The 15,245-nt window shown below is 55.8% G+C and overlaps 1 protein-coding gene across 1 annotated transcript in view; it reads left to right on the top strand.

Moving 5' to 3' along the window:
• Nucleotides 1-15,245, top strand: part of AGRN (agrin) — a 117,758-nt gene that overhangs the window by 32,212 nt on the left and 70,301 nt on the right. Inside the window, exon 2 of the mRNA XM_009325180.1 lies at nt 8,969-8,989. Within this exon, the coding sequence (XP_009323455.1) occupies nt 8,969-8,989 (21 nt within the window). The remainder of the gene's footprint in view (nt 1-8,968; nt 8,990-15,245) is intronic.

Genomic DNA, 15,245 nt, shown 5'->3' with positions numbered 1-15,245 from the left:
TAAATTTTAATGAAATCTTGAAAGACTTTAAATTTTCATGTTAACTTCAATTATTCAGGACAGTCGAAAAGCAACAGTAAAGCTTCGTAAAAAGAAAGGGAAAGAAGAGGCCAGTTTGATTTTTTCGTTTTATTTTTTTAGATTCATTGATTTGCATTTTGTTCCACTGCAGTGAAACATGGACATTTTAAAGACACTGGTGTTGGTTATTGCATCTGACAGCAGTGCTGAGGAGGAAGGATATCGGGAGATGACTTATGTACTGCCTGGGGCATGGCAGAGGTACCAAAAGAGCCCAATGTGTAAAAAGGCTGTGTTGTCAAGGACATGGGGGCAGCATGCATGCTGGGCAGCTAATGGGGTTGCAGGTTGACTGCTGCACTTGCTGCTCAACCCAGAAAATTGCCTGCGTGGGAAGGCCCCGTGCGCTTTTTAGCCTCAGCGGTTGGTTCCGTGCGGTGCCTCTGTTAGCAGCAGGCGGGACGGCTGGTCTCAGGGCGCTGGACTGCGTGTCCCTGGCTGCTGGCTGGAGGCAGGGGACGCAGTCCTGGCCTGAGAAATGCGTTCCCGCTTTCTGACCTAGGAAGGGCGGGTATGAGCCAAGCCACGGCTTGTACTGGGCGTGATGCCTGCCCGTGGCTCTGTCCCTGCTGACCCTGGGCCCTTCCACAAAGGGCAGCAGCCAGGTGGGGGGGGTGCCTCTGTTATGGTGGGCTTTCCACCCTGCTGCGCTCCCAGCAGCTGAGGCTGAGCCTGTGGAAGTGGCTGTGATGGTGAACAGGACAAGTGTGTGGCTTCATCGCCTCCCAGCCAGCTATGCATCGGGTGCGAAAGCATCGGAGCCGTGTTCGGGCTCTCGGGTGGGTCTGGTCTGCCGCTGCTGGGGCTTGGGTACCACCAGGACGTCCACGGGCCCTGCAGGGTGGGACCCTCTGCTGCTCCAGGGACTTCTAGAGGGAGCAAAGGGCACCTCTTGTTATCCAGCCCGCGGTACAGGCGTTCAGAGTGCCATGCTGCAGAGAAGGAGATCCCCTGGGACTGTGCGCTCAGGCTTGGCAGCAGCGAGCATGAAGAAATGACTGGCAAAACACAGGGCTGCCTGCCTGCCTCCTGAGCCCGCTCCCCGCTGTGCGGTGGAGGGAGCTCCACTGCAGCAGAGATCCCTGTTGTTCGCGCTCAGACGGGCCCTGCTGACATGCAGCTTGCTCTTGGTGGGGACTGTGCCCGTGCTCTGCCATGACCCTGCCTCCTGCTTTGAGTGGCCCCGGTGCTCAGAGCATCCTCAGTTCCCACCGATTTTCAGCAGCCTGATGCGCTGCAGCCTTGGCGCTCTCAGCTCTTGGAGGGGGGATGCTGTGCATCTGCCTGTGCCCAAGGGCCTGGCTTGCTGCTGGCTGCACAGCTCGCTTCCTTGAACAAGGCGCTTGCTTCTATCTTGGTCCTGTGGTCTTTCTCACTCTCCTCTCACTAAACCCAGGGCATCTGTCTGCATTTCTGTTTCGGATCCCCGGCAGGCTGATGCCTTGCCTCCCTTTGAGGGTGCCCCACTGGTGCAGAGGGGCTCCGTAGCACAAACACGTCTTTTATTCCCTGCTGCTGAGAGCTGCCAGGCCTGGCTCTCTTCCCAGAAAGCAGCGCTAGTTTAGAACATAAGCAGCTATTGTCTTAGCCCTGGAGACTGCGATCTGAGCTCTGCTGGTGTTGCGGAGGGGGGAGAGGGGATACAGCACGCTAAAGGGACTTGAGAAAGGAGCCCAAGGAATACGGGAGATTTGCAGGCTCTCAATTGTGCTCGTCTCACCAAAAATAATGCGGGTGCCTACTCCTCCTTTGACATTCGAATTGCTCTTCCACCCTGTCCCTGGGGGTGGCTGTTACAGTTAGTTTACGTCTAGCAAAGACTGGGTCCTTTGTCTTGCACGGGCTGGAGAAGGAAATGGGGGGGAAGAGTGGTCCCTGCAGTAAGGGTTTCCTCCTGGGAGTATACCCCAGCTGGATCTGGGGTCCCTCACGCTACCCCGGTTGTAGGGACTGGCACTTGGGACAGGGAAATTGGTTACAGGATGGAGTCACCCATCTCTCTAGCAATGTGACAAAGCTGCTGGTGAACATCGTGTTGTGGGTGGCAGGTAACACCCTCTCCCGTTCAGCTTTGTGTCCTCATAGCTGGTTCCCCTCGCTGAGGGATGCATCGGAGTGATTCTGGTACGGGCTTAGAGCACGAGGTGCTGCTTCCCAGGGTTTTCTGTCTTGGGATAATAAACCACGGGTCCCTGCAGCAGGGTCTGCGGGCCAGCTCAGCCCCCCGGTAGGGGATGAGGCCAGCTGTGGAGGACGGCAGCATGGTCCAGCCGGGTGTGCTGGCTGCTTAACCACTGGTCCACTTCCCTCTGCGGTGTGATCAAAGCTAGTGCTGTGTGGGGTGCAGGAAGGCAGAATTATGAAGACAGTCTGCTACAAATCAGAGATTCTGTCTGCGCTTTTATTTGAAGAAGTTGAAATTCAGCACAAGAACAAAGGGATGATTTAGTAAAATGAATAGGTGGTAAGTTGTCACCTGACGGGGGAACCTTGTGCAGCACGGAGGAAATGATGGCTCTTGATGCCACAGGGACTCAGAGGGGCCAAGGACTGAGCAGAGGGGGTCTTGTCCGGTCCCCAGTCCCTGAGGTGGCTCGTGGCAGGACCCCTTGTTTTGGGTCTTCCTATTCCAGAGAACAGAAACAGCTCTGCAGTTCAGTGCAAGGACCTGATTGACCTGTTCTTATTTGTGTCTTTGGCTTTGATTTGTTCTGGGTTCAGCCCTGTAATCCAAGGAAAATCACTCCATAGATGAAATTACAAGCGGGGATTGTTGGGTAAGGGAAGCCTGGAGTCCCTGCCAGCCCCTCTAATCAGCCTTGAGTTGTGGGGAAGGAGACGAGTTCCTGGAGTGTCTCGTGCCTGTCTTCCCCTTTATGAAAGCAGGGAGGGTGCAAGGGAGCTAATCATGAGGCTATTTCACGAATCATTTGGCTGTGATGAGCCGCAGTCAAGAAAGAGGGTTTGAGATGCTGAGTTTTTTCAGCTTAATCTGCTGGAGTGGTGATCCTCTGCCACTCAGCAGGCTGATGCCTGCAGCTAGCTCGGTCTGAGTAAACTTTCCCTGGCTTCAATAACAAATGTTAGTGTAGTAGAGACTCTGCCCTGTGGGTTTTTTCCTCTCCCCCCCCCCGCCTCCACCAGCGCGTCCCAGTACCCAACCCACGGCAGCTTCTGAAAAGTGTGTTTGGTGGTGGCACAGAGGGGAAACCTCAAATCCTCGCAAAGCAATTACTGCTAATGAGACACTTCCTACACATCTGGTTTCAATTTTTGCTGTATTTTGGGGACTGTTCTTCAGAGCTTGGGAGCGAAGGAAGGTGGGGAAAATCCCTGCCTCCTCTTCTCCCTTCAGCAGCAGCACCCTCCTCCTCCCAAGGTGGCAGTTGGGCTGCTCGTTAGCTCCCATCTTGCTTGCCAAACCTAAACAATTAACACAGAAAATTGCACCTCTCCAGGGAGGCTGAATTTCAGCAGCAGCCATTATTGGATGCTGATCACATGCCAATTGATTGATATGTTTTTGAGAGCGAGTGTAATGTGTTTAATTAGTGTGTAATTTACAAGAGCAGGGACGGCTGGATGCCCCAGACTTAAGAAAATTTCTGCATTAAGTGCCAACCGCAAAGAAAATGGAGAAATTTTCTTTTTTAGTGTGCGATTTGCTTGGGTTTCATTTCTTTGTGCAGGGATTTAATGTTAAATTGATGGAAGCTGTCTCTGGCTATTCTGGCTTTCTCCAGCCCCTCGTCTCAGTGACTGGACGTGGAAGGTGCGGCAGAACTGCCTGTTCCTGCGGGGCTGAGCTGTCAGCCTGCCTGACTGCTGGCTCCTGGCACTGCCTGCCCACTGCGGCTGGGAGGCGGGTGGCTGCGTGCCCCTGGCTTTCAGTGGGACCTTGGTTCCCAGTCTCCGAGCTCTTCCAGAGATCCCACGCCGGCCTTACGTGGATTAAGTAAGCCCGAGCTACAGGGCTTCGGCTCCAGTTTCTGACCATTCAGATCAGGTCTTTGTCTGAATGTAGATTTGCGGGGATCCTGGGCCCTTCTGGCTGCTGGTTTTGGCAGCCGAGTGCCTTGTTATCTCAGTGCAGAGTGTGGCCTTGGAGCAGGATGCAGAGAAACAGTAGGGAGGGTCACAGAGAGAGGGATTTCAGGAAGTCTGTGTTGCTTTTGTGCACTGAGCAGCGGGAAGGTGGCGTGGGAACCCTTGGCTTGTTTCCTTGGGAATGAGACAGTCGAACCTGGATCTCGCTGGCAGGCTTATCGGGGACATTAGTGTGAGGGCAAAGAAAACACCGTGCTGTTGGGTTCCTGGAATCCGTCAGGGATCCCTCCTGGCCCCTCGAGCCCAGCTCTTCTGGTTCTGCAGGCAGTCCAGCTTCCTCCCTTGGGTGCACCGTCATCTGACTGAGAGGGGTGGGGTGCAGGTGGACGATATCCACCCCCTGTGCCCTTCATTGGCACGCAGCAGGTTCCCACTTCGAAGGAAGACTTGCAGATGAACCCCCCTGCCCTGCGTAGTGCCCCCGGGGTTGAGCCCTTGTTTCGTTAGCGGTTGTCTTTCTGCAAGGCCAACTTACAGGGCCTCCTCTTCAGGTTGGGATCTCCAAGCAGGGTTTTCCCATAGGACAGCTTGCCTTGGAGAGTTCTTCTGACCCGAGCGGCCGGGAAATGGTCTGGGATATGCGTTGGTCAAGTGTCTCAGGAACTGAGCTGTTAGGCAGGAGAATAGTTCTGGCCTTGCAACAGCTGTGTTGGGTGACTTGTCCAAGTCACATGTGATTTCTCAGAACTACCACTTTTCATGACGTAGTGGGTCAGCCCCTGGCAGGAGTAAGTTAAAAAGCATGTATTGGGTGCTCCAGAGAGGTAGGTCTGCTTTGTTCCAGCCGTGGCTGCACGCCTGGCCTGCGCTCCCCAGGCATGGAATGGCACGGCACGAGCACCAGCTTTCTGCTCTGCGTTGCTTCTCTGCAAAGCTTGGGTGTATTCCCCTGCTCCGGGTGTGTTTCTGTCCAGGAAAACTTCCTGCAGTCAAGTGCCTGACCTTGGAATAGAGCCTCCCGCTCTCCTTTCTTTTTTGTTTTATTTAATATATAGTAAAATAAACTTATTTTCCCGTTCTTGATGTTAACAGCTGCTTCACTGAGCCACAGCACGATGAAGGAAAAAATCAAAGCACAGTGACATTTGCTGGAGTTGAAAGGCAGGTCAGGCTCTGGGGCTACTCATCTCAATTGCACTTTTATTCTAAAAATGAGAGGGAGAATGTGTGCACTCTGCCGGACTGGTGTGATCTCCCGAGCCTTAGGAAGAAGGAGCAGGAGCTGCGGGGTGGAAGCTCTGCGGATCAGAATGTGTGGGAAGGTGCTGGGCTGTCCAGGACTCCATCCGGTGGCGTTGGCGCTGGAGCAGCGCTGCGTGGGTGGGTGGCTGTTGCTGAGCAGAAGAGCTGTCCGGGCTGCCTTCGGCTCGGAGACCTCCATGAGTCACAGGCGACTTCCAGCTCCCCGGGGTCAAGTGTTCAGTCTTGCTGTGGCAACGCCAGCCCGAGTGGGTGCGTCTCAAGTCGCTTAACCCTTCTTGATTCTGTTCCCTGCCTGTAAACTAGGGCTAGCAGCGCTCACAGGGGATGCTGACCCTTTTCTCCACCCAGCCCTCCTCCCACGTGCTCCTCCCCGTTGTTCTGCAGCCCAGGCAGCCAGGTGGGATTTGGGCCTGGAGCAGCACTCATGTCTCTTGTCCTGGTGCTACAAAGCTGCAGTTCCCATTCCCTGAGGGCTGCAGCACTGAAGCTGGCAGCTCTGCAGGGGTCTTGGCCAGGCAACTTCGTCTTCTCTTTGTCACGGTCTTGCTCCTTCTGCTTTTCCCCTGACTCTGAAAAGCAGCTGCTGTTACAGTCCCAGTGAACATCAGGTTTTGGTATCTGCATATGAAAGCTTCAGTTGCTATCGAGCGGGCAGGCAGTGATGCTTCATTACCCAGCACAAAGCCCCGGCTGGACCTGAGGGTCTCCACACCCTGCTTGTACCTACCTGCAGGGGCCGCAGGGGTGCCTTAAAGGAAAGGTGCTGCTTTGGGAATGCCATGCTTGCACACGGGAAAGGAGGTCTTCTGTTTCCAGCTTGACCTCTGTTCTGTGTGTGCTATATACCTCTGTCACAGTGTCTCACTCAGTGGCCTCGGACACGTCACTTGTCCTGTGTGTGTTAGGTGGTGTGGTCTGGACCGCCTCGCAGGGGTGCGGTGGAGTGACATGGTGCCCTGCCGGGGAGGGGGTGGGCGGGTGCTCCCTGGGGTGCCAGGGCTGTGCCGCTTGTGCCAGCGGCTGAGGGACCCACCTGCTGCGAAGCAGTGGGGTGAGAAGCGCTGTGTGCGTGGTAAATGATGTGTGAGCGAGTGTTGCGCGGCGGCTGCTGCCAGGCAGCTGCTGGCTCTCTGCCACCGGTGTCCGAGGCGACTAGGCTGAGCTGGGTGAGCTGCCTTACGCCCACACAGCAAAGGTGGGGGGACCTGAGGCTTCCCCTGCTCAGCGGGAACGTCCCCCAAAATATGCAACACCTAATTACTGCCCGCGCTCTGTTCCCCGCAGTGACTGCCTCTCTCCCACACTGGCATTCACGTCCTTTCCCGGGGCAAGGAATAGCGATCGAGTCGAATCCCCTGAAACACGGTGGGCAGACAGCTTTGTACAAACCCCAGCCAAGCATGCCTTGTCTCCAGGGCTTCTGTATCTAAAAGTCCCTGACCCCTCCCTGCACGCTGGCAAAATCAAGTCTATTCTGCTGTCCCAAGTGTGCTGCTGCTGCTCTTGTGCCTTCCTTTTGCCTTGACAGCAGGGCTCTTCAGAGGTGCTGCCTTGGCAAGAAGGGGCTCTCCTGCTGCTCCCCAGGAGTAGAGTAAGAGGAGATGGGCCCCGTTCCCTCTGGCAATCCCAGACCATGCTGTCCAGGGGCCCAGAACAGCTCTCTCTTCTGCCAGGTGACAAAAGGAGGTGATGGAGATAGCGCAATCCACATAACTTTAATTTAGAGGCATCAGAGCAAAGGAAGGGAGGGAGTGCTGCAGTCCTGCAAGCCAGACACTAATATTTCATCTGCACCAGAGCTGGCCATGGGGTCTTGGCTTTCATTTGTGTTTTTCTTCCTCTTTTTATAAATTAAAATCCCAAAATAACTGTGGTGCTCTGGGATATTTTTAAGCTGTTTTTCCCTTCTTCCTTTCTTCCCTGCATCTCCCAGCAGCTTATAGCTGAGAGGGCTCCCGGTTGCCAATGGAGAAGGCTGCACGTCACTTCCTTGACATGGGGCCGTCTCCAGCCCTCAATGCTTACTTTGTTTTTCCCCTAATAGTCTCAGTGAGCTGTCAGGACTCTTCACAGTGTCACATTACCCGTGTTCCACAGCCCCTTGTGGGGGCTGCTGCTAATGCGGCATGCAGAGCACAGGGGAGGCCTCAACGCCCCTCAGCCCGGGTACCGGGGCAGCGGGTGAGGATCTCTGTTCCAGCTGCGTCCTTGCCTTCCTCCTCCTCCATTTCCTCTGCCATGTGGCCCAGCACGCTCCCTTTCCCTGGGAAGTCGCCCACCTCCATCCCCTGCATCCCACCCGTCTGGCCATGCTTCCCCTGGGACTTCGTGTCTGTCCTCTTTCAGGAGCCTTTGAGAGTCCGGCCTGAGAAAAGCACCCAAGAAGCACCGTGTACTCCAAACTCCACCCTGCTTTTAACTATCTAGTAGCTAGTGTGTGGTCCTGTGAGGAGGCAGAGCGGTCCGGGTGGAATAGAAAAGAGGGGTTAAGAGTTGCATTTCACACTAGGAGGTACCCATGTCCTGGTGGGACACAGACCTGGCTGTGAGGACAGCTCCTATTTCCATAGGCATCTAGAATGAGTGCTATAATGGTTACAGGACTTATATGCTGCCATAGATTACTTGCAGATAAATAAGCTGTGCTCAATAACAACTATTAAAATGCTCAGCTGTTTAACTGTTAACCTTCTCTTTCATCATGTGTGTTGGGAACTTCACTTCATCTTGTGCTCTGGTTTCCTAGACTTCAAAAGTAGTTCCAGCCCAGGTGATGCATTTGGATAGGAGGTATCAAGCTGCAATGGTAAACGATGTGCCCCTTTGAGTTGAATGGGAAACATCTGACCCTTGGTAGCCTGTATTTGGAAGCTGGCATGGCTGCGGATAGCTGCAGGCTTAGCTCCTGAACAGTTCCAAATTGTGAGTTTGGTTTCAGAAAATCGTCTATTGACAAGGCAACCCACAAAGTTTAACAGTTAATGCATGTTGGCTTCTGAGTCTTTGGCTGCACTTGTTACATTCTCCAGGACCTCCTTTTTTTTTTAGGCTTCTCCGTGGATCAAATCAACTGTGGTATCTAATCCAGCATGCTTGTGTTGTGTGGCTGATAGTCAGCGGTCAGTGCTGAGATGTTCCTGATGGGGGTTTTTGTTGTTGTCGTTTGCACATATTTAGTGTTCTGGTTCTGGGGCTCTCCGTTTCTCCCTTGTTTTGCTGTGCATGATTTAGGCTGTTGCAGCATGCAATATCATCGGTAACGTCAGGATCCTGCTGTTTTCTGGCTATCTGCAGATTTGGGAGCCCACTGTCTGATGAAAACATGTTTAAATCAATGGGTTTAGAAGGCCAGCAACCCGGCCACGATCTTCTGGGGTGATCTGGGAGCTAGTGCCCGATGCTGCCTGGAAAGGGCTGGAAGAGGTGGCTGGAAGCTGCCCCAGGTGGTGTCGATAGTGGAGCATTGGAGGAGGGGGCTTGGGGGAGGGTAGGAAAGCTTTGGGTTAGCTGTCTGTTTTCTTGTTTCTAACTGTTTTGTTCTCTCCTTTTTCTCCTCCCCCTTCCCTGCTTTCTAAAGAACATAGGAAGCTTCTTGCTGGTAAGTGGTGGTGTGTCATGCAAAAAAATACCATTTTTCCATCCGCCATCAGACTCGCTGGCTAGTCCGTGTCATTCTTCCATCAACCCAGAATATGCTGGAGCAATAGAAACCTTCTGGAGGTGGGTACAGGCACACCCATCCCCACAGCCTCTTGGCTGCGGAGCGTGCACTCACCTCAAAGGGAGCTATTGCTTTTAGATCACAGTTTGAAGAACTGCTTTCCCCTCTGCCTCCACATTGCCCAGCCTGACACTGTTGCCTGGGCTCGATTGGATTGCTACTGTCCTTGCGCGAAGCGAGCGACAGCTGCTGTGGCACCAAGCCTCTGGAGTGCTGTGGGCGCAAAACTGGGATCTAAGGACACCTCTCACCTAGTGCTTGTCTCATATCCGACCCCATCCTCAACCTCTCACCTTCACCAGCTTCCTGGGGAGGGTGGGGAAGAGCACTGTCCCAGCTCACACTGGAGGTAAAATGGGCAGGTTTGCCTGTTGACCTGGCCTGGGGGTTTTGTGTGGCATGTGCTGCGCCTGATGTAATTAATGAACAAGGGCAGCGCGTTGCTGCCGGCAGGTCGACGGCAGAGGCTATGTGTGCCCCCCGGTCCTGGCTGAGCTGTGAAGCTCGAGGTGTGGGGCAAACACACCACAGCCAACTCTTCTGGGCATCTTTCTAGCAAAAGCAAGTGAAGTGTGGGCACGGGTCGAAGCCCCTAAGGTGTTCCTGCCCCCGCTCCTCTGGTCACCTCGCCTGCCCTGCACCGTGTCAGCAGTGGCTCATCTCTTCCTCGGCTGTCATCTGCACGGACAGTTGTTTTAAACAGTGAATCGCAGTCATTAAAACAAACCACGTGCGTGCCCTGGCTGATGAGAGCAGCCCTTAGCGGGCGAGGGTGTACATGGCTGCGGGCTGGCTGGGTGCCCACTTCCCTCTGATCCCCGGCGCTGGGAATCCCGGCATCCCGGGAGCCTCGTGGCCAGCTCCTTTGTTTGGTGGCTGTGGATACAGAGCGTATGTAAGGAAGGCGTTTGGCATGTGGTTGGGGCTGGCAGTTCATCTCACGCCCTCCCCCTGCATGCACAAACCTTTGCGCACATCCGCTGGTGGCACGGCTGGCTCGGGCTGGAGGGTAGGGCAAGCGGAATGCCTCCCTGTGCTGCTGCCCCTCTCCAGCACGCCCGGGCAGCCGCCCTGCTGTGGCAAAAGGTCCCAGGTCCGTGTTTGCCATGGACAGGCAGCTGTCCCCTGCTTGTACGGACAGGCCTGGGTGTAGGGGTATCAAAATGGTTCTCTGCACCAGCTTTGACTTTGGGGCTGCTCCTCTGCCCACACCGTGCTCGTCTCGAGACGTTTAGGTTCACTGCTGTCCCACATCTGTAGTTGGATAAGCAGCTGGCTGTTTGGTGCGATGTGGGGCGGGACGGAGCTGTGGCAGCTCAGCTAGCCTTGGTCTGGGCATTGCGGCTGGCTGTGTCAAACCCCACTGAACCGAGGAAAAGGGAGTTACACCGGGACTGGACCAGCTGGTGAGCTCTTTAAAGCTATTGCTGCTGGATTTCCTCCCTGTTTTGTGCCCCACGTTATGTATAATATATAGACTGTATTGTGCAGACTGGGAGGGGTAGGCTAAGGGTTTGCTTGGAAACGTGCCCTTGCTGCAAAGGCGCTGGAGAGCGAACAGAGGGACACAAAAGTTTTATTGAAAGCCGCCTACTCCTGGCCTGGACCCTGGGCCTCTCTGGGTCCAGGAGGAGCAAGGAGAGAAGCTATCTAAGCCGACAGCATCCCCTGCCGGCTAATGCTTTCCGTGCCTCAGCCCTGAGATGCATAAACCGACTCGAGAGCGTTCTGCTCTTCTCCACCGACTGGATGCTGTTCACTGCTTGCAACACTGGCCCAAACATTTTACTTTCAGCTGTGTGTGGTTGACAGCGTAATAGCTGGATGCCGCCTGCTTTTTGTCTCTCCCCAACAGGAGGGACAGGGTCTGGGCAGGAGAAAAAAGGGTCTGGGTTCCTGGGGCTGCCCACTCCCTCTTGCTGTGTCCCCATCCAATGTGCAAGCCCCTCTGCAGTGCCTGCGAGCGATCTCCGAGCAGGACCGTAGCTGGTCAGAGGAGAGGGTGTCCCTTCCCTTCCTCTCCTTCCCGTAGGCTCTTGCGGCCCTCCCTGCCTTCCCGATCCAACTGGAGCAGCTGCCCTCCTCCCCTGACGGCATGTGCAAGCACATGTTTTTTCTGGCTGTGTTTCCTTTCTCCTTTCTAGTGATGTTCTTGAGCTCTTTTCTTTTCACCTTACTGTGTAGCTCCGGGGGGCTTTGCTCTCCCCAAGGAAGTGGCCTGCACTGGGTTTGACAGAGCACCGTCGCCGTGGAGCTGGGCGATGGGCTGCGTGTCCTCCCCCCCTGCTGCGGGAGGGGACGACGCTGCTGCCTCTCGCCCTGCTGGTAAGTCTGGCTCTGTGCGTTCCCAGGAGGCCTGTCTCGCACCGCTCCGCGGCTCTTGTGGTTTGTCTGCTTTATGGGAAGCGGTTAACAAAGCTCTGCTGCACCAGACGGCTTGGACCAGAGCCCAGGGCTGACGCTCCTGCCTGCGGTGGGTTTTTTTTCCAGCCGGCGCGCCCGTCCCGGAGCCGCTCTGCGGGAGCCCTGCGCCCTGCCTCCGTGGCAGGCGCTGGTGCTGACTGGCACAGAGCTGTATCGCTGAGGGCACAGGTGTAATTCCTAGCTAGCTGGTGCGGGCTCTCTTGTGGCTGGACTGCTTCTTGGGAGAGGTGCAGTGAGAACGCTTGGCTGGCGTGACTCGGCTCCTGGCCCAGGGTAGGGAGCAGTGTGAGGTGTCCAGCTGAACCGGGGGCAACCCGCTGCTCCCCTGCGGAGCCCTGGCTGGGAGGAGGTGGCAGAGAGCTGCTGGGCTGCCCTGTGGCGTGGCGTTCGGCGTGCGGCTCTCTAGAGCGGCTCTGGCTGAAGTCTGGCAGGCCCTTCCCTGAATATTGCTCCCAGCGCTCCCTCTGCCTGCAGCGCTTTGTACAGCTGGCATGGCAAATGGATGCTTCTGCTGTCAGGATGTCTTGCCTTTGTGCAGGGTACGTGCTGGCCGTTCCTGCATCACCCCACTGCTGCTACTCAGCTCCTTCAGCGCTGGGCTGGGCGGGTAGGAATTGAGGTGGTTTTTTCCTATTTGCATCCCCCCCCCGTGTTGTTATACCCTTGAGGAACTCTGCAATACCAGCCGATCCTCACACCCCTTTGCAGATGAACAGGTTTACATCAGCTTGTAAAGCAACTGGTGTATGTTTGGAAGAGGGTTGGCAGAAGTGATGTCTTACAGCTCAGCCAACTCAATCGGCACGTAAAGAGGCTGAAGGCTTGGATGATTCATTCTCAGCTACTCCAGTAGTCATGCAAGGCTCTTCCTCTGGTGGAGGGAGTTGATGCTGTCTCAGGGAAACAGTAGCCACAGGACAGTGTAAGCTTAGGGCAGACTGTAGCCCCCGAGGTGTTTGAAAGGTCTGTTTGTCCCCCAGCAAGGGAGAGGCTTCCCTTCCCCATCGCCCTCGTGTTGCTCTAACATCATCCCCTTCATGCCGCGCCAGTGGAGATGCTGTGGGCTCGCGGCTCAGCTCTCAGCCGGAGTTTCTCGCAGTGCGGGTTGGCGAGAGCGGCAGGTGGCAGTGTGAGTCTGCCGGAGGAGCCGAGGGCTGCAGGCGGGCAGCCTGGGCTGCAGTGCAGGGTGCACCTTCAGTCTGTGCGGCAGCAGGGTTAGGGCTGTAGTGCTGCGCGCACACGCTGCCCTGGACACCCTCGGAGTATCCGGAGAACGCGGGGGGAACACACTTGAGAGGCCTCTGTCCCAGCATCACCCTGGCTCGCCTCTCTCCAGCCTGGGTGCTGTTCTCAGTGTCGCTCCTGAATGTGAGTCCTGCGGTGGGCAGCTGTCCTGACAGCGCAGTGAGCCACTGGGCAACGTGGTTCTCCTGGGAACCACAGAGGAGGGAGGCAGTGGCCGCTGAAGGCGTGAAATCCCTAGCACGGTGCCTTGGTCTGGAAAGTCCGCTTGGGCTGTGGGTGCAAGCCCGGCTGCCTCATTTGGAGCCTGCCAGCTGAGCTCGCAGGAAGCGAGGAGCCGGGGCCGGGAGTGCGGGTGCCAGCGGGAGCCCAGCGGTTTGTGAGCAGTCACCTGGGGCAGCGGTTTACCCTTGCGAAGGCAGAGGATGACAGGGCTGGGCAAAGAGCGCTTGGGCTCCTCGGCCAGAGCAGCGGTGAGCTGTGTGGCTTAGTGCTGAGCTGCATCGTCTCCCTCCCCTGGGTTGCTTTTGCTTTGTTGTGTGTCTGCTTTTGGGCAGCAGTCCTGTACTTTTAGATCTAGACACTGAGTTCTGTGTGCAAACCTTGTTTTATTTTTTCTTTTTTAAGGAGAGAGGCAGAGATGACATAAAACCCATTCACCATTGCATATGGGTGGCTAGGTGGAAGAGGTGTGGGCAATGCAGCTGTGGCGTGCAGACCACCAGCTCGGAGAAGGGCCTGTGGCCCTGGAAGAGGGTGACCTGTATTCCCCGGGGCGCGCGCGTGTGGCCCGCTCCAATGCTCCATGCTTGGGCATCCCTAAGCACGTCTGGAAGACAGCTCCGTGGTCCAGCGTCGCATGGTAGGAGGGGGCTTTTTCAGGACAAAGTCATTAAGTGGGGAACCCCCCCCCCTCTTCAGAGGAGGCAACCAGGCACCCCTTGTCCAGCACTGCCTGGCACGGCTGTTGATTAGGAATGGTGTGAATTAACACCCCTTTCCACTCCCAGCACACACGCCAACCTAGCCGTGAGGCTGCCCACCCCAGCCCCATCTCCCGCACCCGCTCCCCCATCTCCCATTGATAGGGTTTAAAAGCTCTTTATTTCCAAGCGCTGCTCAGCAGGAGTCAAGCTGGGTCCTGCCAAGTGTTAAATGAAATAATTAAAATCCCCACTTTCTCCCCCTCCTGCTCCTTTCTCTGTAATGCTGGTAATTAGCCTGTAAAACTGCAGGAGGGGATGGGGAAGGGAGAATGTGCAAACGCCTTCTGCAGGCTCCTTCTTCCTCCTCCTCGCCCTCCCCAGAGGAAGCACAAAATGGCTCTCTAGGCATTGGGCGCTGTCAGATAAATCCCAATTAGCTCCCTGCCAAACAGGATTAGCGAGAAGGGAGCCAGGTGGAGAATCAGCCTGACAACAGCAGGAGCTGGGGGCTTCTGCAAGGTCTCTAGCTTGGTGTGAGGATGGAGAGATTGACAGCTGTCAGTCAGATCCCAAAGTAGCACTGATTTTTGGTGTTGCAGGCTGGTATCTGGCATCTGGTAGGTAGAAATGGGAAGGTGAAGGAAATGAAACTGGTGTCTCCTGCTGGCGTTATCTCTTCCCAAGTAACTGGTGGCTTGAGGGCGCGGGGTCCCACAAGATGCCTGTGAGGCCCCCCGCGTCTGAGGTCAGTGCAGAGACGCAGGGCAGCGTGCACGGGTCATGCTGCTCCCAGAGCTGATGCGCCGGGGTCTGCCCAGGCCCCGAGATAGAGTACGTGTCTCCTGCCAGCTCCGTGCTTCAGAAGCAAGAGGGTGAAACTACCGTCCTGCCGTGCTGAGCACACCCAGCTGCACCCAGCCCAGCCCCTTCTGCCTGTCTGCTGCATTTTGGCAGCAGCTGTGACATCCTCACTGTGAAAGCCCAGAAATAAACCCATTAATGGCACCAGGCTTTAAACTGTCTGGTGACCACATGGAGGCCTTAATGCATTGAACACTTTCATTTAGAAAACTGGGCAGGGGGGAATATGGATGAGCTCAAAGATGATGTTTTCTTGCCTGTAGTAGAGGAATAGCAGCTGTGTCTGAGGGTGTTAAATTGGCCCACTGTCCCCCGTCCCTCCCTCTTCTTCCCTGGCAGACGTGGTGACTTTCTGCCTCTTGCACCCTGCTGGGGCTGACCCTCCTCTGAACACCTGCAGCCTAAGCCAGGCTGCTTCCAGTTGCAAGGAGGAGGAAAGGGAGAAATGCCGTCGGCGCAGGTGCGTGGTGTTGCTCAGAGAGGGGATGATGAGCAGTGGATGGACTGCAGGCTCTGGAGCCTTGGCGTGGCTGAGGGATGAGTCCCTTCTGCCCGGACCTGGCCAGGCTGGGCTGTCCCACTGCAGACTGAGCCAGATGTAGAGGTTCTGGGGGGGGGGGCAAGCTGTCCCTATGTCTTGGGTGCCTTTGGCTCGTGCACAGCCACCTCTTCCACTTCAG

This window comes from Pygoscelis adeliae, unplaced genomic scaffold (assembly GCF_000699105.1).
Source record: "Pygoscelis adeliae isolate BGI_AS28 unplaced genomic scaffold, ASM69910v1 Scaffold36, whole genome shotgun sequence".
Taxonomy (NCBI): domain Eukaryota; kingdom Metazoa; phylum Chordata; class Aves; order Sphenisciformes; family Spheniscidae; genus Pygoscelis; species Pygoscelis adeliae.
The sequence above is the reverse complement of the archived record's forward strand: the minus strand, read 5'-3'. Positions and strand labels throughout refer to the sequence as shown.